Here is a 24,746-nt window from a genome sequence, read left to right on the forward strand (position 1 = left end):
AGCGGAGAGTAGAAAGCTTCTAAAAACAGCCAAGGAAGTGTCCCCACCCCACCCTGAATGAAATCACTGTGGGAAAGAGCTGACTGCTTGGTCCCTAAGATCATTACACAAAAATGTTTGATTTCCCACAGCAAACCCAACTGTCACATGAACAGCTGTCAACAACAAAATTAGAAGGAGCTGTCCTCCTAGGGATTTTCCACCACATTGGCTTGTCCTATTTCTACAACTTTGCTCCAAAGAGTATTTTCAAAGAACTCTTCCAAGTACAGGTTTTCCTTATCCACAGTGGGGTCACCCAGGTTATTTGGCCGTGGGTGCTGGACACGAAATATTTCTGTCACCGTCACGGGAATCCCACTTGGATATTTGCCGCATGGCAGATTCAGATACATGAAAACATCTCAGTCACGTTCATTTAGCCCTGACATGTAGCTATTGCAATTCCTACTTTTAATACAGTCGATGTTCAATATTTGTGGTAGTTATGTTTCATAAAGTGGCTACAAATACAGAATTAGTAAATATTGAATTGCTGGAAAGACAGGGCTAGGCTCCTGGAAGTTTTTAGCCTTCTTTTCGTCAACCAACCAATAGGCAACCTATGTGTAACTCTTCTTAAAGACACCTTATTTAGCATGTACTGTGGAGTCATCAATATTGAACTCAGGGCCTAGCGCACTACACCTTGTGCTCAGGAACAGCAGACAGCCCTTTAGCACTGAGCTCGGGCGGCCATCTTAAACAGGGACATTGCAAGTAAAAGCACAAGAATGAGAAAGACGGGCACAGAAGAGGCCACAGAAAGGACACTTGTCTTCAGGATGGCAGCTAAAACAAGAAGGCAGAAAATCGCTTCGTTCAGCTTCAGCTGGGACCGCGCATGTAGGGCCACTCTACATGGAGGCCCACGTCTACAGAAGTGCATGACTATTGATTTGGGGCTTGCAAAATAATTTGAGCGAGTAGGCAAATTCGCAAATACAGAATCCGTAAATAGCCGAGGACTGAGTGTATGTGTTGAAAATAAGAGTCAAGGCATAGAGTCAGGCACCCTACATCTGTCTAGTTGGTTCTTATGATATTAGCAGTTGTCCCCCTTTAAATTTAGAGATTAGAGTTTATTCGAGGTAGGGTCCCATGAAAAATGGGACACCCACTGCATTGCCTGCTTCTGCACCATGATCCCATGAAGAAACTCCTGGAGTAACTGTCTTAACCTTTCAATGGTTCTTGCAGGTCTTTCAGGGTTGTGGCCAACCCAAACCTGCTCCAGCCCTCCGATCTGCTCGCTCAGCTCCTGAAAATTTTAATACGCGGTTCAGGCCTTACAATCCCGAGGAGAGACCCACGACTGCTGCAGGCACAAGCTTGGACCGGCTGGTGAGTTCTCTCAGATGGATGGCTATTGTGGGCACTTTCCGTTACCAAGGTTATTCTTCAGGAGACGTGATGGGACTCTGAAAAAGTTGGTTGTAAAAGTCATCTCCTTCTTATATCTGCTCCTGGTCTTAATTAGAATATTGAAAAATAATGAGATCTTCCTTTTAGGTCATGAATTAGATTATTTAAGGCATCTTATCACTATTAATCCACTCAGGCGGTGGCCAAATTTTCAACTTCATATATCTTCTGAAATATTAATCTGAAGACTAAGTTACTATATCTTCCAGAGATACAATTACAATAGCACATTTCTTCCTCACCTGCTTCTGTTACTTATTTAGTTATGTTACAGTGTGATTTTATTCTGCCTTCTTGTGTGTAAAGTTTTCTGTTTGGAAGACCTTGCCAAGAGATCCCAAGTCAATGTTACTACTATTTTTTTTTTCTTTTTTGTGTCTCTTTTAAAAGTTGGAAGCCTTAAAAATAGTCACCCTTTAATCCACTAAATGTATGTCAGGGGACCAAACGATATCTACCAGCAAAGCAATTCACTTGGAAAATACAACCATAAACATAGTAAACACCATTTTTTTAAATGTGTTTTAAAAATCAAATTTTGCTATAAAAAATGAAAAGCTCATAATTTCAAAGAAATACTGCCCGATTATTTTCAATGCAATTTATAGCACTATAAACAATTTATATACCTGTAATTGTTAGCACGGTTCACATTGCCTTCCAATTATCCTGATGTAAAATTAACAGATAAAACCTTAAGGTCATAAAATACTTGAACCACATCTGATTATGTCATATAAACTCAGATCTCCAGGGTTTCTGGTTATGAAAATACTTTTATTAGTCACTGTTATAAATTACTTTATCATTGTAGTCACTATCCTTCTGCAGTGTAGGACTCATAAGATTAAATTGGTTGAGTGTGGCCTCCATGTAAGTACATCTCAGCATCTCAGTCTATAAAAAATCACATGTACTTACAGCAGAAAGGCCTACCACGAGGAGCCAAAGTGAAGGGGTAAGTGAGGTCATTAGCTGCTAAATTATGTTATAATTTATTCCTGTTTATTAGCAAATAACACCCCTCTCCAGTGTAGCTCTTGAAAAAGGACTCATCTGGGTATTGCTTCCACCTTCTATGTTACCTTGGTCCTGTCTATTCTCCTTTCCCAGTTTCAGGAAGTGTTTAAAAGTAGTTGCCTTTCTTCTTTTAAACAACCAATTAGAGTCCCCTGAACCACTAGCCAATTGTTTTAAAGACTGGATGGTTGTCATGACAGCCCATTGTTTGAGTTTTCATTTTACCAACTCTGTCTGTTAAGATCCTTTTCACCAGAGTAAATGGTGAGTATGGGTTTGAGTTCCCTCCCTCTCTCTCTCTCTCACTCTCTTTCTCTTTTTTTGTTTTCTCCACTTTAGTTGGCTCTAACTTACTTATTGGAATAATGCAGGTTTTTTTGGAGTTTTCATAAATTCTAATTTAAGAACTGGTGCACAGTGCAACATGAGTAAATCATAGAGATGTGCGGTACAACATTGTGCCTACAGATAACAATCTTGTTTTGTGCACTTAAATATCTGTTAGGAGAGTAGCTCTCCTGTTAAGTGTTCCTACCACAATAAAGTAAAATTTAAAAACAATTTGGGTGCGTTATGCACTTAGTTAAAATTACATTGAATTGGATCAATATAATGATATCTATGACTACTGATTAATGTTTTTTTTCTCTTTGAAACAAGCACACTTTTCTCTCCTCCCCAGGAGAGATAGACACACACACACACACACACACACACACACACACACACACACACACTCAAACAGGGGAGATAGAGCAAGAAAAATATTTGTCTTGCAGTGTGTATGCAATTTAGCACAACCTAAATAAAGCATTAATGCTTTCTGATTGTCACCTGATGTGTAATATCTGATAGATAAGGAAATTAGTATTTGAACCCTCTTTTAGAAAGGAAATTCACTGATGATCTTCAAAATGCCCCCAATGCAAAAATCTTGAAGAGTATTGGCAAATAACAAACTGATTTAGGCTCTTCTGCTTTTGGGCAACCCCCCAAATATATTTTAATCCATTTTTTTTCTGAAAAGGATCAGTAATGGTTAATCATATGATCATGGGTAAAAACCAAAGACCAGACCAGTGTATAAGGGCCAGATTCAGTGCACAGGACTTTAAATCAATAAGTCAGTTTTATTCTAAAATATTCTCTGACAGCACGTAGTACTTAACTTCCTCATAGGTGTGACTTTGGGCTCTGTAAGAGAGAATGGCAGATTTATTAAGGTTTTATTGAGTGAAATTCCCAAATTGTACGAGTTAGTGATTTGTAATTCACAAGCAGCCGTAAAGTGACCTGGAGTCACTTCCCCGGTCCCTAAGGACAAGGGGCTGTTTCCACATCAAGAGGAACTATACAAGGTTATTCTTGAAAAACACAGACTAGGCCCAAAGCTAACATCAGAAACTTCCTTTGCAGCCCTTGGCTCCCCCAAGGCTTTCTTTCCTTGGAGGGTTCAACGTATTTCTGAAAAGTGGAACGATAAAGCAGTTACCTCAGACCAACTGTTTACGTGACAGCTTATTTGTTAACAGTCAGACCAAATCATCTTCAAGATGCATGCGTTGGTGACCTCTTTTGATGGGTCTGCCATATATTACCCCTTATTTTGACTGTTTATAAACAAGTCTCATGTTACCTACTCCTGCTTTAATTCTCTTCTGAAGAGATGTTTCCTGAATATTTATAAGAAGCATGTGTCCCAGAAAAGGAGGATATTTGGGAAAGACTTCCCTTAATTTCTCAGTGTTTCAGCAGGGAAAAATGCTTTAAGAACAGCATCAGAAGAATATCCCAGTCACCCCACTGCTTTTGCCAAAGGGAAAATAACTAAATTGTAAAGCCCTTGGGGAGTTGCTTCTTACTACCACTTAAAATGAGTACCTGTTTTAATTAACTTGGGAATCTTTTGGTCGGTGTTCTTATATTTTAGGTGAACTGGTAATTAATTATGGGTATTGTTTTAGAAGTAAAGCTCCTAATCCCAACCTGGGCCAGCTGCTGCTAGAACTTATGTAAAATAATTAAAACAAAACTCTTTCTTAAAAATACACCAATTCCACCATTTAACCTCTATTAGATATTTAAAGAACTTGTAAATTCTTTATATCACTAGGAAGCTTTTCCCGTTGTTCCTCTAAAGTTATATGGGCATAAAAATCAGTTTAGGTCATCAGTGGCTTTCAGACATACTACCCTGAAGTTATTTTTATTATCCAATAATGAATGAATACATTTGTATAAATTCAGCTGCTGATGAAAAGCTGACTCATCAAAGACTATCACAGTCCTTCCTGCCAGCAACCGTGGTTTGCTGAAGATACAAATGCCATCAAGTGTTTTGGTTAACAGATTGGTCCTACAGTCACATGTCTTTCCTGTTACCAACACCCAACCTAGGGGCCCTCTGTCTCCCTACTGTTACTGATTTTCAGTTAAATAGGCCAGCAGTGATTATTTGCAAAAGATCAATTTTTCTTCCTTTTTTTCTTAAGTTTATATTTCATGAATTCTCTTACATAATTTGACATGAAACTATGAGGTTTTTTAAAAAAAAAACTTCCACTGGAATGTCACTGGAAGTACAGACTGTAAAAACTACCTCAACCTAAAAAGAACTCGAGTGTGAAGATCTGAGAATACAGAGATATTTCAGATTATTAAACGTGCTCTATAACTCCTGGACACATGGGGCAGGGAGGGTCTGTTACTTACCCCAGGGACTCATCAGAGCAAAATATATTTTAAATGGTTTATCTTAGAAGAACGTGTTTTATAAAAGTAGATTTCAAAGAAAAAAAAATAACAGATGTGGAAGTTAATTCATGAAGTTGGTGATGATTTAGATCAATGAACCTCCAGTAAGTATTCAACATTGGACTGTGTTGTACAGGCTTCTTGAGTATTCTGCTGGTCATTCTGAGGGAGTCTGGGGCGGGGGTGGGTGGAATGCCAGCCAGATTTATCATTTGACATCAAATGATAAACCAATGAACAACGGTCAGCCTGCAAAGCTAAATGTTATACCTGTGCTGTGCTATTATGTATAGAATAATCTCTCTTTCTTTTTCCTTTAAATTTGTTTTCCTCTTGCTTCCCAGAGGATTGTGTGGAGGACAATGCAACATAGTGTAAGCTCTGGTCTTCTTTTTTCTTACTCTCATCCTCATTTGTCATCATACAGTCATTTCAGAGAGTTCTTGAGAAATGCCCCCTCCGCTTTCCCTTTCCTGACTGTCTAGAGCGCGTTGAACACCGCACATGACCGATGGGTTGAGCGGATTCCTCTCTGTTTGGTATTTATGGTTAACAGCCATTTTGGTATTCTTTCCCAATGGCAAGGTTTTCAATCTAAGCTTTGTGTTAGACTAACTCATTTGGTGGCTGATTTAAATTCTGTCCCAATGTTCAGACTATGTGTAGTCTGCCTGAAAAACCAGCTCTTCCCTGATAGAATATATTGGCTTTTTTCTTCTTGTGCTGAGTGAATAATTGCCTCGCTAATAATAACAACAAACCACATCAGCTCTCATGCATAAGGAGCTAATTTTTCCATTAGCGAGGACAGAGAATTTAGGGGTTAAGAAATAGTTTGTGTTACGAGTTGTTTACTCCTTTTTTTTTTTTTTTCCTTCCTTCTCAAATTTACTGAAGTCGCGGAGGACATTCAGGGAGGGCACCCTGGAGATTTTTTTACCACAAAGTGGTCTGTGTGAGGACGGCGCACCAAGGATATCTTACCTGACTTTATATATTAACCGTACTAATCAGATAGTTAAGTTTTCTAATCTGGTTTTTGTACTAACATCCCATGCTGATAATGCCTTTTAATAAACATGACTCTCACCTGGAGGGTACATATTTATTCATGCAGCCCATCTATGACATCATAGGGCCCTATGTCTGCTTGGCCTTAAATTCAGGCAGTGAATACTTCTGTTAACATTCATTTTTTTACAAGGGAATTGTCCCCTGAGTCTTATTCCCATTCATCATCACAGTTCTCTGAGCTCAGGGCAGTTTGAATGAAAAAAGAAAGTTGAGATAAATCTAGAACAGGAATACTCTGGAAAAGGAAACCTTGGGGAAGGAACAGGGAAGACAGATGGCTTAGGGTCTCCTGATGTTAAATGGGAAATGGGGGGAACAAACGTCATGGGTAGGACAAATCAGGGTTCTCTTGGTTCCTGTCATTTGATAAAAGTAGAGGAGCTCCAGCTCAGATAGTATGTGCCCACCTTTCTCAACAACATTGTCCTGATATCTCCAAGTTTTCCAGCCATTTAGCCAGTCAGATCTCCTTATCTTAGGGTTATCAGGGGCCCCGTAGCTTTCCCTCCAAGAGGAACGACTTCATTGAATATCAGCCTCCACCCCCACTCTGCCTGCCTGCCTTCCCTGTGGGCCTCCTACCATCTTCCTTAACTGGGCCAAAATTACAGCTACTTTGGAAATTCACTGGTTGGACATCGGTACGAAGCATGAATTATTGACATTATTGCATATAGATGTAAGAACTTGCAAAATATCAAGTTATGCACTTTATTTTATTATGCTGAAACAAAACGGACAAAGCAGCTCACTTTCTGGTATCATTCCTGCCTGATGGTTAATACCAGTTTCAGAGTAAAACGCTGGTCATAAAAATGTTCTTCTCTGCCTCTTTGGGGCCATTTTGGTGTGATTTAGGACGTCTTGGTTGTAAGGATTCGGGGAAACTGTCTGTTGTTCCTTTTAAATTGCCATGGCATTTCATAGTCACCTCAAAGGATTCTGCATCCGGCTAAATCCACTATTTTGCATTTCAAAAGGATGTCAGGCTGTATTTAAGAAACTGCTTTATTATCTAGAGCCTCAGCCACTGTTTTTAGGTGAAACTGATATTTCCTACCTTCCACCCAGACACACACACACACACACACACACACACACACCCCTCAGTCTTTGCTTGGCCTGAGCAGAAAAAACTAAAACCTCAATAACAACAGTAAACCAGATTCTCCACTTTAATTAGTTTTCTAAAGATAAATGGGTCAAGGCCAGACTGGCTTTCAGCCTCTGCTGCTGCTGCATAAATTATGCTCCATTCACCCCAGCAAACAAAGGGCTGCCGCTCGGTCCCCTTCAAATCGTGAACTGCCCAGACTTGCCCAAACCTGCTTTATCTCTTTACTGCAAAACCCTACTGAGACACCCCGGTTCCATTTTCAAAATGAACCTTTGGTAATAACAGCGGCAAAATATAGTGCACTTTCAAAGCAGGGAGAAAATACAAACCACTCAAACCAAACCACCACCCAACTCATTCAATCTGGGCTCCTGCCCTTCTCTGGACCACTGCAGCAGCGTGCGTTTGCTGGGAGAGCGGCCTGACACAGGCTTCTTTCCATTTAGAGGGCTTGTGGCTGATGAAGCCTGGGTGGGGGAATAGCATAAGACACACATAGAAAATGATGACTTATCCGCAGGACACGCTGCTTATTCCATGGGCTTGGGGGATGCACAGATTGAGTTCAATGGTATGTCCTGTTGGGAATCCAGATGCAATGCCTGCTTCTTGTGTGGAATTTTCAATTTGCACCCAGTGGACAGTGCATTGGGCTGTATGCCTCGGGGAGAAAGAGGAATCACCCCACTGGCCGAGATCCTCCCTGGGGATGCGGAAGCCCATTCTGCCCCACTGCTTTACAAACACATTCAGAGAATCACATGGATTCTCGATGAAATAACAATGAAATAAAGTCAAGCCACCCATTTTAAGGGGGGGGCTTATGCACCATTTAGGTATAAGTGGTCCTTACAATCATTATGGGGGGGGAGGATCTGACCAACTAAACCATTTTCAACTCTGTTAAACTGTCCTTTGTCCTCAGAAATATTTAAGCTAGAGCTATGGTGTCCTCTGACTATGTCATAAACATGAAATGTTATACTTTCAGACACCAAATACGTTTGGACAGATTTTCTGTCGGTTTGATGGTATGCTGATAGGCTTACTTTCCCTTTCAGACATGAAAATTTCTTTCAGAATTCCTAGACTGCAGCTACCCCCAAACTGATGCATCCTTTATGCATCCGTCAATGGACAACGTTTGTCCTGGCTTCTTCTCCACTGCATAGCACTTAGTAAAACTAGCGACCGTGTGCAATTTATATCATAGCACGATGTAGTGCTAGCGTCATCAAAAAGGCAAGAGTTACTATTTGGAAAAAAAAGCATAGCTTATCAAACCTGTGGGACACACTCCATCTCCTCTAGGGGATAATATCTAATATAGAGTCCATAAAATGTTAGCATATAGGAAATAGGAGTTTGATTGTGTAATCTAAGATAGATTACACCACTAAAGAAGTCATGGAAAATATATTAATAAATGAGTTATCATTGACCAAATATGCAAACAGAAAACATTAAAATATCTGTAGCATCTTTGGGATAGGCTATCCCATAAGTCATTCACCCTTCTTAAGCCAGAACTTTTTGTCCATATCTTGAACAAATTAAACAGAAACTTTCTGGTCAGTTGTGAACCAGTCTGATGAGCAAACCCTCCTGCCTATCATTCAGTGTATTTGCTCTTTATCCAGCTATGTAATCAGTGTTTTAGTAACTTAAATATGAAAGTCTGAACAGACAAGCCATACTAAACGACTTAAACCACACCTTTTAAAATATGTGTTCATGAGACGCACCTGTTGACATAGATCTTTTATTAACCTATTGAGCAGCTTAAAGAACCTTCTTTTTGTCATGGAAAATCTGCAGTAATTTTTTCTCATAGCTGTCTGAGATATTCGCTCCACAACTCCCAAATGTGATGTTCAGACTTATGAGAGAGAGAGCTGAAGAAATGGGATATTTCATAAATACCAGTTTTGATGTATTTGCTGTATAATCAATCAGCTTTTAACGGACTCTGGGGCCTATGGAATACATTTTAAAGCACTGGGAATTTGGCTATTCCCATAACATACTTGGACACTCTTTACTGCTAGCAATAAACCTCAGGCATAAACATTGTAGAGAAAACCAGATGAAAAGAAACCTGTTTGAGTGAAAATTGACTTTGCTTCATAAATGTTAAAGGTAGAAAGATATCTGCAATACACAATAATTTTATTACTTAAGCTCATTCATAGTCATTATTGTCAGAGGCTCTAACTTCATGGGTATTTTCTAACACTTAAAAGACTGGCCAAGCTATTAACAAGAGGAAAAAAAAAATGTTGACAGTAAATGAACCACCAGCAGCTGCAACAGCATCACGATATTGCTGGTGAACAAATAATTTTTTGGAAGTTGGGTTTGGGTTCTATCTTTGGGAGCTTTGCCAATACTTTATCGATCCCGATAAGCTAAACTAGGCAACGTGACACTTATGAACACCCCCCAAAATGTCTCATAAAGAACACAAGTTTATTGCTCGTTTAAGCCCAGTATGCTTTGTGGGTTTTCTGTGGGTCAACTAGCTCCACATGATCATCACCTCACTCCAGGACCCAGGGTGCAACCGTCATCTGGAGCTTCACCTGTTAACGGTAGCAGAGAAAGAGAGAATGTGGCAAAGACATCCATTGGAGTCTCCACCTAGAGGGGGCACATCACATGGTTCACAGCTCATTGGCCAAAGGGGGTCATGTGACCAAGCCTTCTGTCAGAAAGGCGGGGACTCTCACACAGAGTGAAAATGCTAGTGAATGGGAATGTTGTCACTCACAAATATGCATGACCAAGACGAGATTTTTAAGTTGATAAAAATCGACCTCTTACTCTCTCCAGCTCTAAGACAAACCTTACACGAGAAAGAAGAGAAAAATCCTTCATTCATTCAACAAATATTTATTGTGCACTAATTTGACCCAGGGATGAGTGGTTAGAGCATAATCAGGAGCTCACGATACTTTGGGAGATGCCAGACAAAACGAGTTCTAATTCCACATAGATTAGATACTGGGAAAGAATGTGTCCAAATTTTTTAGAATTCTCAGAGAATTCTAAGTCTTTGTTACAGAGGGGGTATCTATATGGCCCGAGAAAACCAGCATGTCTTTGGAAGTCAGCTTGATTTTTAGTGTCAGTTGGCTTTTTTGCTGATCTGAACTTTGAATTCAGTCACAATTCAACCAGAGCAGAGGAGTCCCACTCCAAATCTTAGGACAGTATCTCAAGGGAGGAGGTAGAAGCTGTTGCCAACAAGGAGTAGAAAAATAGCAGTAGAAAAACAGAATGAGCATAGACTTTTTTATTACCGACATTTAAGTGTCTTTCAAATCCAGACTATATATATTTTAAATAAAGCCTCGAAATTGCATTTGGGTAACGCTGCTCTTGTCTGACTTGATGCCATGTTTGCTTAGGCAAAGCAATTTTTCTGGTCTTCTCCTTTCTGGGTCAACCTAGTTGGAGCAAATCAAACTGTTCTCCCTCTCTCTTTCTTTCATACATCATCATTTAAGATCACCAAGAATTTGAGTTCTGGAACCTGCCCTTGTCTTCTTTTACAATATCTGTTTATTGCTGGACAGCATTCATGAAGGAGAACACTTTTCACAGGTTAATCAGGGAAATTGCATAGGCTGACAGCAACAGCAAACTTATTGATTGCAATGAAAGTCTCAGGAAAGTGTGCGCCATTGGCTTTCATGGAATTATTTGTAAAATCGTAGAGCTCTGAGTCAGCTGGAAGAAAAATTACAATATAAATTCATAAATTATTTGTGTGTAATGAGGCAAGAAAACAATGACTTTGTAAGTTTTATTCTGAGGGATTTTGACCTAAGAAAACTCCCCCCACAGCAGCCTACATTCATTTCAGCTAAGAGCACTCATCTCTGCACTTGAAAAGCCCAGCATTTCCTTTGCCTGATCCTTACAGCTCCTTGAGTGCTAGAGAAAAGGGGTAAACACGAAGCAGCTAGACTAGCTTTGGGAAGAAAACATAAAGGCCAGCAAACTGCCTTAATTGATCTCCTCACATAAAATCCAAAAACCCAGAGGCTATCTTTAGTACAAGACATGTCCTCGTGAAGATGTTTCCAGTTACTTGGGAAAATCAAATCTTCTTTATACAACAGTCTTCAAGGAACAAGAATTATTTCATTAGGATTTTAATGGTGAGGGCTCAAGCAAAGAAAGCTTCCTCTTCTCTTTTGTCAAGATTTCTTGACAAAATAAATAAAACAGAAAGCCCTTCATGTGTTTTTCAGTAAATAAATAAATAAATAAATAAATAAACAAACAAACAGTTTTGGGGGTTGAGAAGTAAAATGAATCCTTAGGAATATTTTTTGAGAAGCACTTTGGATAATTTGGATCATGGTATAACAGAGAAGGCTCATGGGCTCTGTGTGTGTGTGTGTGTGTGTGTGTGTGTGTGTGTGTATGTGTGTTTATTTTTTAAATTGTGATAACCTTCCTGTGTCCAATAGTCATAAGTGAACAACCCAGAGATTGTTACAGTTATTTTCCAAATGGTAGTCGAAGCATGATACTTTTATATGAACGTCTGTGATTCATTGCTACTTTTTAAAATTCAAAGACACCTCATTGTGAAATTTGACCACCCATTTCCAGGTCTTCCTTATCCCTCCCGTCATGTCTTGCCCTAAACTTTACCCTTCCACAGACAGGTGCCACTTCCGCTTGCTAGATTAAGCACAGATGTTGTTATTATTAATCATAACAACATCTAATTTCAAAAATCTCAGTTATTCATTGCGAGATTGGCTCTAACACACAGGCTGTAGGTGGGCTTCTTGTTCTTACAGAAATAGTCTTCAGGCTTTGGCATTCTCAGATGAGTGGGGAAGTGCGAGCCACCACCGGTTCCCATTTGGTTGTCAAAGACTGGGAACCCTGGAGCTTTCTCTCTAAGCTATGGCCACAGAGCAAGATTCCAATAAAAAGTCCCAGGCTGGGGGCGCCTGTGTGGCTCAGTGGGTAAAGCTCTGCCTTCAGCTCAGGTCATGATCTCAGGGTCCTGGGATCGAGTCCCGCATCGGGACCTCTGCTCAGCAGGGAGCCTGCTTCCCCCTCTCTCTCTCTGCCTGCTGTTCTGCCTACTTGTCATCTATCTCTCTCTGCCAAATAAATAAAATAAAATCTTTAAGAAAAAAAAAAAAAAGTCCCAGGCTGAACGTTGGGGAAGATGATAAGAGAGCCAAGTTCTAGAAGAGTATTTGGGAAGCATGTAGCCAAATGGTGGATGCAAATTACCCAGAGGAATGATGGAATACAGAGTGGGGGACCCACCATGTCTCCCATGACATATTCCTGAGCTCTGCGCACATCTCGCGGCCTCACGCCACCACCAAGGACCAACAGAGAAAGGCTCTTGTTAACAGCACTCCAGCTAGACAAGGAAGAAGTACTGGCAGAGGACCTCATCAGCCCAAATTAAGCAGCTGAATCCAGTGCAAAGGTGAATAGCATCTGAAATAGCCTTTTTGAAAAAACTCACTTGAAGGTGAACACAGAAATGAGCCATTGGCTGTAATTTAACTGTAAAATGATCAGTGCCTGGAGAGTAGATTTGACGATGGGGAATGACAGGAAGGACAAAAAGGATCATTCAGCTCTTCTTTTTCCATCTTGACCTCTCCCCTCTAAAAATAAAAGGAGAAACAAAGGCACAAACCCAGGCTTCTTACTTTACCCAGGATTTATGTCCACCAAGTTGTCCCACCTGCCTAGCTTACGAAATTTATCACAGCGCCAGATGGACACAGGAACTACGTAACAGCCTATCCTGGGTCAGCAAAGAAAAGTCGGCATTTGTGGAGTATTTTAGAATAGTCAAAGGTGTTCACGTAGGGTACCTTGTTTGTAAAGCTTAAAACAACAGGAGTCAGCTCTTTGCTCTTTCCCTTGAAGAGACTTCCAGGGCTTGCTTTCTGTTTCCCATGGGTCTGATGCCACAATGCTCTTGGTGTCCGTAATGTCTCTTCTACTATCAAAGGTCAAATGAGAGGTACACAGGCATTTTTGTGGGTTTACTGCTATTTTGTCTCTTTTTTGTTGCCCATAGTACTTTCATGAGATACTCTGTTTAAAAAAAAAAAGGAAGGAAGGAAGGAAGATTTTTGTTTTCTGATTCTTAAGGCTATTTAGGGTGCCCAGAACACAGAAATTGTGTTCAGAATTCCACATGAAGCTTGGAAGAGTGCATTGCTCACTCGAAGGAAGGTGAAGAAAAAAATTGAGGAGATGGGTGGATCTGGATGGTCACTATTGTCAGTGTTTATAGAATGTTTGGATAACTGTCCTCCTAAGTTTGCTTTCTTTTACATCACTGAAAAATTCTCAAAGGCTGCTGACCATGGCGATTTGGAATTCAAGATCCCCATTTCTAAGACCTTCCTAAACAATAGTAGTATAAGGAAGGAAATTATTTTTGGTCAAATTGATGATTAAGAGTAAAAGCTATGGCTCTATAGATTTAAAATGATAAGAGACTTTCAGCATATTATTTAAATGCTTGTAGGAGTTGTATAAAGTGTCTCCAAGATTGCTCACTTGGTTATCATCCTTAATACGTACTTTTGTCTTCCAAATAGTTGCATTATCTTGAATTGTGGTCATCAATTTTTCAGCCCTTTTGAGTCATTGTGATGCAAACAGGACTGTGATTTATCCAGAAACACCAAAGTCATACTTGACCCTGGGTTGGCTCATGCCAACTCTAAAAACAAGACCATGTAGTCAGGTGACTAGGACAAGGTGCAAATGAAGTCTAAGTTCTGATCCTTAAGAGGGCTGGCCAAGACCTCTTTCCTCACCATACACTTGGAGCACCTTCCTCCAGAGGGTCTCACAAGGACACAGTGAGACAGCCTTGAGCCAAAGTGCAGATTCACCATCACTGCCAAGGAAAAACAATTCAAAACATTTGCTCTACACTCAGGGATCTTTCAGGTTGGGTGCCAGGACATTAAAGTCCGTCTAGTCCAGTGCTCTCACTTTGCCAGTGAAGACCCTGGAATCCAGAAAGATGGTGTGGCTGATGCGAAAATCCCTTTGGCTTCGGGCTGAGATACTTCTTTGCTTCTCAACTTCTATCCATTCAAGCCATACATCCAGTAATGCATCTTTCAAAATAATGTCATGCTGGTTGTCGTAAGCCCATATATAGGATATATATACATATATAGCTATACATCTATAGAGTAATACATATATATATTAGAATAAAAAAGAGTCACAAATTACAATCACAAAGAAAAAGTAAATTGAACTTGTTGAATTCACTGTCACAAAAAAATGTGGATTTTTTTTTCTCTTCTCCTTATATATGTCGGAGAAGTTTCCTGTTCATTGAAAATGTGAATGGAAAGCACAGAGAGGTCCCACATTCCCTCTGCCCCAACACAGACACAGACTCCTGCACTATCAACCTACTGGAGTGGTACACTTGGTTATCTTTCTTTACTGTGGGTTTGTGCCCTTTGAACAACATCTCCTCAGTTGTCCTGCCCTCCAACCCCCAATAACCACCATTCTGCTCCCTGTTTCTACAAGTTTGGCTTTTTGGAATTGTACTTGCAAGGGAGATCACACAGTATTTGTCTTTGTCTGACTTGTCTTGCTTAGCATAATGCCCTCAAAGTCCATCTGTGTTGCTATAAATGGCAGGATTTCCTTCATTCTCATGGCTGAAAAATATTCCGTGTGTGTGTGTGTGTGTGTGTGTGTGTGTGTGCAATACCACATCTTCTTTGCCCACTCTTCTGTTGACACTTAGCTTGTTTCCCTATCTTGGCTCTTGGGAATAGTGCTGCAATTAACATGGGGCTGAAGATATCTTTTTAACGTCTTTTCATTTCCTTTGGATAAATACCCAGAAGCAGGATTGCTGGATCCCTATTCTATTTTTAATTTTTTGAGGTTCTGAAGACCATATTCTACACGGGCTGAACCCATTTATGTCCCCACTGACCCTGCAGTGGGCTTCGTTCCTCCCCACATCCTTGCCAGTGCTCCACTCCTCTTCTTTTTTTTTAAGATTTTATTTATTTGTCGGAGAGAGAGGAGAGCGAGCGAGCACAGGCAGACAGAATGGCAGGCAGAGGCAGAGGGAGAAGCAGGCTCCCCGCCAAGCAAGGAGCCCGATGTGGGACTCGATCCCAGGACGCTGGGATCATGACCTGAGCCGAAGGCAGCTGCTTAACCAACTGAGCCACCCAGGCGTCCCTCCACTCCTCTTCTTGATGATGACCATTCTAGCAGATATGAGGCCATCGGAGTGGTACGCTTGTCATGATTGATAAAACTACACTGACCATCCAAGCTGATTTCAGATTAGCTGGCAAGAGGAATCCTCTCGGAAATGGTGCCATTTTCTAGTGAAAACACGGACAAGGCACTAGAACCTTGGGTGAGTCCCTCCAGCTCTCCTCTTTCAGTTAAATGATGGGGAGAGGAGAACAAAGCGGCTGGGTAAGAGTAATAAGAAAGTATCTAAGATCCTTTCCACCTTTCAAACACTAGTATTGTGGGAGGAATGACAGTCGAGTATGCAGAGTAACTTGCTCCCTCCTCCTGTGAAACTACCTAGAACGGGGTGGGAAAGGAGGGTCCACCTCCAGCTCCCACTGCCATTTTTTTTTAAAGATTTTATTTATTTATTTGTCAGAGAGAGAGAGGGAGAGAGCAAGCACAGGCAGACAGAATGGCAGGCAGAGGCAGAGGGAGAAGCAGGCTCCCTGATGAGCAAGGAGCCCGATGTGGGACTCGATCCCAGGATGCTGGGATCATGACCTGAGAGCCGAAGGCAGCTGCTTAACCAACTGAGCCACCCAGGCGTCCCTCCCACTGCCATTTTATCAATGATAACTTTTTCAGGGACTCTCACATCAAAATAGTATTTGTGATTTAGCCTCTACCGACATCCATGAGGCAGCAAAAGTCCTCAGTCTATCTCTAGGGCTCACATATACCAAGGCATAGAGAGGCAAAGTTGTCATTTCTTTTTCCACATGTATGATGCCATGCCTAATTTTTTTTAAGATTTTATTTATTTATTTGACAGACAGAGATCACAAGTAGGCAGAGAAGCAGGCAGAGAGAGAGGAGGAAGTAGACTCCCTGCTGAGCAGAGAGCCCGATGCGGGGCTCGATCCCAGGACCCCAAGATCATGACCCAAGCCAAAGGCAGAGGCTTAACCCACTGAGCCACCCAAGTGCCCCCATGCCATGCCTAATTTTAAAAAAGAAGGGCCCACTGCCTCTGCCAGAGCCTGCTGTTTATGTGGCTATAACATGTTTTACTCACTGTGCTGTGAGGTGTGACTTTCCCTCTGTGTCCAAAGAAGTGCTGGGGAACGGGCTGGGGCCATTTGGAATCTCATGGACATGATTCATCATGGAGCATCTCACCATGATGTTCTGTTCTTCTGTTTCGTGGCCCTCTTTCATCTCCCCTTCCAGAGAAGCCACCGTCTTGCTCTCCCACTTCATCCTTCCCATTTGCATTCACTACCCCTTGCCCCGTGCCTCCCACAGCTGTGGCTTCTCTCATGGTATTCTAGGCACAACACAAGAAAAAAGGTGTCTTCACATCACGGTTAATTTGCTGCAGTCAGAGCAAAAACAAAAGCAAGACATTCCCAAAATGCCAAGCACTTGGGAAGAATGTCCGCTCACTACGCTGGTGCTTCACTATGACCTCAGATCCCTTTCCAAGAGTCTCACTGTTCCAGGAACACCAGGTGGCCACATCTTCTGGAAATACTGATTCAAAAGTGCTTCGGTCATTTTCTTTTGTGAGGTTTTTTTGTATGTGCTTTTTTTTTTTTTTTCTCACTAAAGGGATGTGTGATACCTAGTAAGTGGGTGTACTCACTGGTTCTTATAAAATTGAATCTAAGCATAAGTCATTTCACACATTTTTCCCTTCCCCGAGATGGCTTCAGGGCCTTCTTTTCTTAGGAGAAAGGAGGCGAGCGGAGAGGTTCCCTAAATGTGAGAAGAAGGAGGGTTGCCGTGAACTCCAGGGCACTTTAAAATTAAGTTCTCCATCCAAACATACTTCCTCATCTCTTCCCCCCTGACTTTGTTGGGACACACATAGCAGAGGGTCACTCTTCATCCTTCCTGGAGATAGACCAGAAAGCCAGCAGTTAGAGAAAGATCTGTTGCTGCTATCTCAAAGGACCTCTTCCTACTAGACCAGCATCTGTGAATATGTGGGACCAGGATCACCTACATCAGAAGTTTAGTTTTTTTAAAAAATTGCTGAGATCCAAGCCAGAACCATACCAGATCAGCCATACCTGGGCTGGAGGACAGAAAATCTGTCCATTCGACATGCTCTTAGGTGATTCTGATGTCCATCTCTCATCATTAAGTCCATGATGTCTACATGCTACATGGACTGCTGTCTTCCGGACCCTTGAGGATCTATCTGCCTCTCCCTCTGCATCCCCACTACCAAAGCATCCAATGTATGCTTCCTGGAAGAATGACTGCCCCATTAGATGTGTACAGATGACTTCTTGGCCCATGTGTGAAAGGATTCACCCTAAATGAACTCCCTGCAGAGAGAGAAAAATCCAAACTAAGACTTCCTGGCTGTCCCTGTTGCTGGTCTCATGGATGTCACTAATATCAACCACGGTCTTGTACCACTGCTCTTTATCAGAAGCAAATAGAAAGAGAGGCCCCACACAGCCAGCTGCATAGCCCAGTCTCCTGGAAGTCTTTCTAGAAAGAGCTTATTATATATAAATTAAACAGCCTCATAGCAAATATTTCTAAACTTCTTTGTCGCTTACCAACTTCATTGTGTTGGTATCTTCTGATTCTGGAAAGCAAAAGTGAACTCACTGCAGCTCCTTATTCTATGCTCAGTTGAGAAGAGGGGTGGTCTGGTCTGGGAGGGGGCTGCTGCTCTGGGAGTCAGGGCTCTGGTCCCACTGCTGCCCCAGCATTGCTGTATGACCTTGCCCAGCTCACTTCTACTCATCCGTAAAATGAGGGATGGCTGGACGTCAATGGTTCCACAGTCCCTTCCTAGGACAATCCCAAAGCTTCTGTGAATGGGGAATGCGTGACCCCACCGGTCACTGATCTGTGGGTTCAGATCACCCTTAGGAACTCCTGAAGAAAGAAGTCTGCGGGGACAAAAGCTCAGTTGAACTCAGGCTGGCGAGTTGCTTCCCACAGAAACTGGAGCCCTCCAAGTTTTATTTCTTTTTCAGAACATCTGGCTAATGTCTTTTCGGGCATGATTCATGTTTCTTTGTTGTCCAAAAGGAGTCAGAGAGGGACAAAGTAAAGAAACTAAATAAAATGTCCACGAGAATATCCCAAAGGAATGGAGATGGAGGGAACGTCATGCTTGAATTTAAGCCACTGAAAACATTTGGCAAAACGCTGAGTTCTTCCTGCATGTTCAGTGTTGTGAATTTTCACATGAGCTCACGTTGTTCCCAGAACCCACCAGACCCCGGGCCCCTCACATCCTCTACCTGGAAGGATGAGGCTCCCAGGAGTGCATCTGTACCTCCCGTATCCTCGGCAGCTGCCATCTGCTTAGTCTGGGAGACGTCCAATTCCTCCCATACATTTGCACTTCCTCTTTGAGATAGGATGTCCCAAATGACACAGCCAAGGTCTTCAGCCCGGGGAGGTGGGGGAGAGTTGTTCTCCACTGGATCTGCAGAGAGAAAGAAAACGGATCTGGTCTTGAACAACCATGGTTAAACAACTGTGTCAACGTCACTCAAGTCCGTATGTTTTTTGAGGTGAAAATGGCCTTACACTCACAATGTTGGTTTGTATGCGTTTAGGAGACCCCCAAAACCTGGGGTTATCCCTTCATCCCCCACCTCGCAAGTTTTTTTTTTCTTCTTCTTCTTCTTCTTCTCCTTCTTCCTTTAGCTTGATCTTATTCAAGACAGAAATCCCTGGGTCAGAAATTTTGCCTCATCCCATAAATATGACTTTTTGAATGTCCCGAGAGGCAGAAAGGAAGCCAAATGTGATTACTCAGACTCTGGGCTTTCATCATGGTGTGATTCATCAAAGGAGCTGAAGGTACTGCACAGTTCTGAACTTAAATATCCCTTCTGAGAGGCTCTTTGCCCTGCTGCTTTGATGAAGAAAGAAAGAGGCATAAGAGGGATTTTCACATAGGGACAAAGCAATGTGCAGGGCTACTGCTTTATCTGCGTTCCCTTGACCAGTATGGATAACACCGTGTGTGAATAAATTCAACTCGTCTTTCCTCCTCTCCTCTCCGCTCCATCTCGGCTGTCATCCTTGAAACTACTCTGCCTGTGCCCTGCCTAGTGACGACTTTCAAGACCATTTTCAAATACCAGGAAGCAAAACTGTTCAAGTCATTTAAAGTCAAGTGCCCGTGGGCAAGTCAGTTAATTTCTCTGAGCCTCTATTCAGCAACTCTCAGTCTTGAAAGTCTACAAATATATCACTGGAAAACTTTAAAAAGTACTTACATCGGGGTCTGCATCCCTATGGACGCTGACCCGTATGGTGTGGGGCTAGACGAGGTCTGGGTGTTTGACAAGCTTCCCAGGAGTTTCCAGTGTGTAGCCCACGTTGCCAAACACTGCTCTAGGTCCTTATTCTTCAAAGTGAGGTTTTTAGACCAGTCTCACCTGGATGCCTGTTAGAAGAGCCTGGGACCCCACCCCAGACCTGCTTTATCAGTATCTGCATTTTTCACAAGACCCCAAGGTGGTTCATAGATACCTCAGAGGAACAGAAGCAAGGCTCCGATCCCTTATATGTTACAGAGGATAATAATGTTCATGGTGTGCCAAGCTGTCTGCTACGTGTTTTTCCCCATGTGATCTCCAAAAGGGAAAGACGACAGATTGCATATATAGACCTCGAGACTGTAGACTGCTTCACAGAGCCCTGGTATGTGAGGTTGTGGGTTTCCCGAGCGCAACGATTATTCTCTTAACGTGGTTGGTTACGAGGCTGATTGTCACATTTAAATATGCAAAGTGGTTCCACAAGTTTAGTATCTCCTTTTGATCTCAGAAATTGGATTTCCCCCCCAAAATTTAATAAAATTTGCCTTCTTTTTCCATCATATTTTAGTTTGATTTGGACATTATATATATATGTGTGTGTGTATATATATATAATGTCCAAATCAAACTACAGTGTGTGTATGTATATAGGTAGATAGATAGATATAGATATATATTTTTCCCCCCTTTTGGTCAGAGATTGAGCACAAGCAGAGGGAGTGGCAGGCAGAGGAGAGTCAGGCTTCCCGCTGAGCAAGGAGCCTAATGTGGGACTCGATCCCAGGATGCTGGGATCATGTCCTGAGCTGAAGGCAGATGCTTAACTGACTGAGCCACCCAGGTGTCCCTGATTTGGGATTATAAATCAACTCCAGCTAGCAGGCTCATTTGAGGAACAATATTAAGTGTCTTTAGGGTGGGGATTGGTTACATTGGCGAAGAGAAGCTGAACGAGTTGGGTTCAAACTGATCAGGCAGGTTTGTTTGCAGGGCTTAGCCAACAATGGCCCACGTACCACAGCATCTGTTTTTTTGTCAATAAAGTTTTATTGGAACACAGCCCCACTCATTCATTGAGGTATCTTTTATGTGCTTTCACACTCCATATTAGGACTATGATATGTGGCTGCTACGATAGTGGTAGTCCTGAGAGACACCATATGGCCTCCAAAGCCCCAAGTCATACCATCTGTGTTCCAAAGCCTACATTCCACTAGCCTTTCCCAGAAAAAGTTTGCCTGTTCCTGGCTTAGGGCAAGTGCCAAGGCCAAGGTTGGGTGTTCACTGGCCAGCTGGGCCCATTTATTTGTTTGGTTCTGTGGCCCAGTCTATGCCCCTAATCCCAACCAGACATTGAGCAGCTGTGTGGCCACAGCAAGGCCAAGGGGAGCCTCCAGCACAGACTCATGTGCATTCTGGGAACAAAAAGGAGCAAAGAGAACAAGGCCTCTGTATATGGAAGTATTGGAAGTTGTATATGGAAGTTGATGTAAGTTTTGCTTGAGGGTCTTTCAGAAATGTTCCCAGTAAATGCCATATAAAATAATGATGGAAAAGAGCCTCACAATAAAACCCTGATTTAAACAGAGAAACACAAGATCTCTAGTCAAGGTGGGAAGAAGTGTCTCCTAGGAGAAACGAAAGGTAAACAAATTTGTTACCAGACTATTTCAAGCAAGAAATTCCCTCCTCCAGGAAAGTTGCAAACTCTTGGAACACAGACATCAAGCAAACTTTGGATTATTTCAGAGTTCCTAAAACAAAAGCTTATGTTCTTTCCTATCTTTTCTTTCTCTTCAGTGGGCTATGGAGAAATCAGGAGTCACAACAGATTTGATTTCTGTTCTCTGCCTGAGAACCAGTAATTGCCGACTCTGTAACAGTCATACTTTCTTGGTGTTACAGGGATTAAAAGAAAGGAAAGATGGATAAAAGTCGGCAGGATGAATCTTTCCAAACTTGGGTCCTTGAAACTGGATGTTCCTTTGGCTCTGTTTCGTATTTCTGAATTTAGCATTTTTTTCTCTGATAATTCTGTTGGGTCCCTCCTTTCATCCAAGCTGGGCTTCTGTTTCTTCCGGTAGGCACTTTGAGGCCCAAGAAGCTGGTTGTTAGAGGGCCTAACGAGGCCCACGGATAGCAGCGGGACTGAACTGAAGTGTAGCAATTAGCTTTTGCCTAATTCCACCCAACTGGTGTTTCTAGATCTACAGTGGTTGATAAATAGTGAAAGTTCCAAGTGGGAAAAAAAAGAGCAAGAGAAAGATACCAACAGTCTTGGGTCTAACAGATTGTTCTAATTATATTCTCGCTGTTTCATTTTGCAAGTTTTTATCAAAATGGAAGATTTGAAGTCTTTGCATAATCTCTCAGTACATAGTTTGCGTTGCCAGTTTGCTCTCTCTGGCATGGGGCTGGCTCATCTGTTGGTCTCTGGCATGGGGATACCAAAATGTGGCTGATTCTGTCTTCAGAGTGGAACTAGAAATATGGGGTTTAAAAGATATATAATGGCTTGATGGAAAAAATGATGCCCTTTGGGGCGCCTGGGTGGCTCAGTGGGTTAAGCCGCTGCCTTCGGCTCAGGTCATGATCTCAGGGTCCTGGGATCGAGTCCCGCATCGGGCTCTCTGCTCAGCGGGGAGCCTGCTTCCCTCTCTCTCTCTGCCTGCCTGCCTCTCCGTCTACTTGTGATCTCTCTCTGTCAAATAAATAAATAAAATCTTTAAAAAAAAAAAAAAAAGAAAAAGAAAAAATGATGCCCTTCTGTCAAATCATTACAAGAAGTTAATCATTTTCCCAAAGGTTTATTCTTCTAATACTCTGGAATATAGATAGATAGATAGATAGATAGATAGATGATAGATAGATATAGGTAGATAGATAGATAGATATAAATAGATATAGATAGATATAGAATCCATTTGGTGGTTCTCACTAAACTGGCCAGCAATAGTTTTGCTGTGAGTAAATTTGATGTCAGGAGTTTGCAAGAGAAGGAACAGATGTGAAGATCTATGTTTACAAGAAAGACACTTTCCTCTTTGGCCACTGCATGTGAGTTATGGGAGAGGTTAACATTTTCTTTTCTCTGTATGTTTACATGAAGTTTCTGGAAATCATTGCAAGGAGATGATAAGAGTACATGACAAGATATTCCCACAGGCAACAGAAGAGGGATTTAGGGATGAAATTGGTCTGTGCATCAGGAATGGAAAGGATTCCAGGCTCTTCATATGCTTTATGAATTAATTTCGTATGCATTACCCTCTTCATATAGCACTGAGCCAGAAAGTTGTAGGAGCCACTGAAGTTAGCTGTAAAATATTCAGGGCCTCCCTTAGCTTTTTGCTGTATCCTTCTTCTACTTTAGTTATAAGCTTAAAATTTTAGGTAATTGGTTTCTTGACTCATTGTTTTCCTTTTTCCAGATTTTGTAATCCCTGCTGTCATGACCATAAGTTTCATTTTAGGGCAACCCTGTGCAGCGTCTTATTGTCAGTGTAGGCTTTGAAATCTAATCCTGGGGTTCTGAGTCAACCATCAGAACTGCAGCTGAGAAGTTCCAGGACCCCCTCCTCCGACCTTGTCAAACTAGGATAAACCCAATTTCAGAGTCTAGACAGGTTCTGTCCCTTCCTGGTGAAACCTAAAAGGACACCAATAAAGTGGACTGCCATTCACTTCTTGTATTCTCCAGAGAAGTTGTGACCAATAATAGTAAATGAAATGTGTAAGGGGTTCTACAGTTTGCAATACACTTGGACTAACCTTCCTTCGTCTCTGTAGTAACCCGACAAGTGAGGTATTATCATCTTTATTTTACCAGTTCAGGAAAATAAAGTTCACGGAAGCTAAGTAAGCTTCCCTGAGATTTCATCGCTAAGTAGCAGAGATAGGATTCAAATACAGATCCTGTGACTCCAAATATCATACCTTTTCCACTATAACATGCCACCCAAGTAAAGACCATGAAACGAAGGTAGCCAGCAAAGCAGAATTCTAATGTGTTATTGAGAAGCCCATGTCAGGGCACCTGGGTGACTCGGTCGAATGGCCAACTATTACTTTTGGCTCAGGTCGTGATCTCGTGTTGGTGAGATCGAGCCCCACATCAGGCTCTGTGCACAATGGGGAGTCTGATTGTCCCTCTCCCTCCCCATCCCATTCTCTTTCTCTCAAATAAATAAATAAATAAATAAAATCTTTAAAAAAAAAAAAAAAAAAAGACGAAGAAGCTCATGGACTTGAACAGCCGAAAGAAGACAAGGTGTTCAGATGGTGGGAAAGGAGAATGAATGTGCAGGAAATAAAAAAGTAAAGTGGAAAGTCACTTAAAAAGAGGAGATCACAACCTTGAGTCAAGTTCCTTATAGAAAAGCTCAGCCTCTCTCCTATTTTCCAAACATTCCACATTGCCTTCATCAGGATTTGGAAAGACTTGTTGAAAGTAAAAAAAGTATTGAGTATCATCTATGGTTTCCTCTATTTTGCTTTTATTACTTACCAAGGGCTGGGGAGTGAGTATGTTCTGCCTTGCTGGCCAATGGTATCTGTCACAGCTACTCAATTCTGTCATTATTACGTGAAAGCAGTCGTTGACTAAATGGCAAGGGCTGTGTGCCAATAAAATTTATTTGCGAAAACAGTAGCCAACTGGAAACCTCAGCATGCAGGCCCCTGCCTTAAACAATGGCTTCCAGCCTTTTTTGGAACATCACTGCTCATTACAATGACTAGGGACAAGTAAAAAGAATACCAAT

The 24,746-nt window shown here is 41.8% G+C and overlaps 1 protein-coding gene across 1 annotated transcript in view; it reads left to right on the forward strand.

Moving 5' to 3' along the window:
* Positions 1 to 24,746, forward strand: part of GPC6 (glypican 6) — a 1,108,998-nt gene that overhangs the window by 1,016,941 nt on the left and 67,311 nt on the right. Inside the window, exon 6 of the mRNA XM_047720233.1 lies at positions 1,240 to 1,383. Coding sequence (XP_047576189.1) covers positions 1,240 to 1,383 — 144 coding nt within the window. The remainder of the gene's footprint in view (positions 1 to 1,239; positions 1,384 to 24,746) is intronic.

Source organism: Lutra lutra, chromosome 3 (assembly GCF_902655055.1).
Source record: "Lutra lutra chromosome 3, mLutLut1.2, whole genome shotgun sequence".
NCBI classification, from domain to species: domain Eukaryota; kingdom Metazoa; phylum Chordata; class Mammalia; order Carnivora; family Mustelidae; genus Lutra; species Lutra lutra.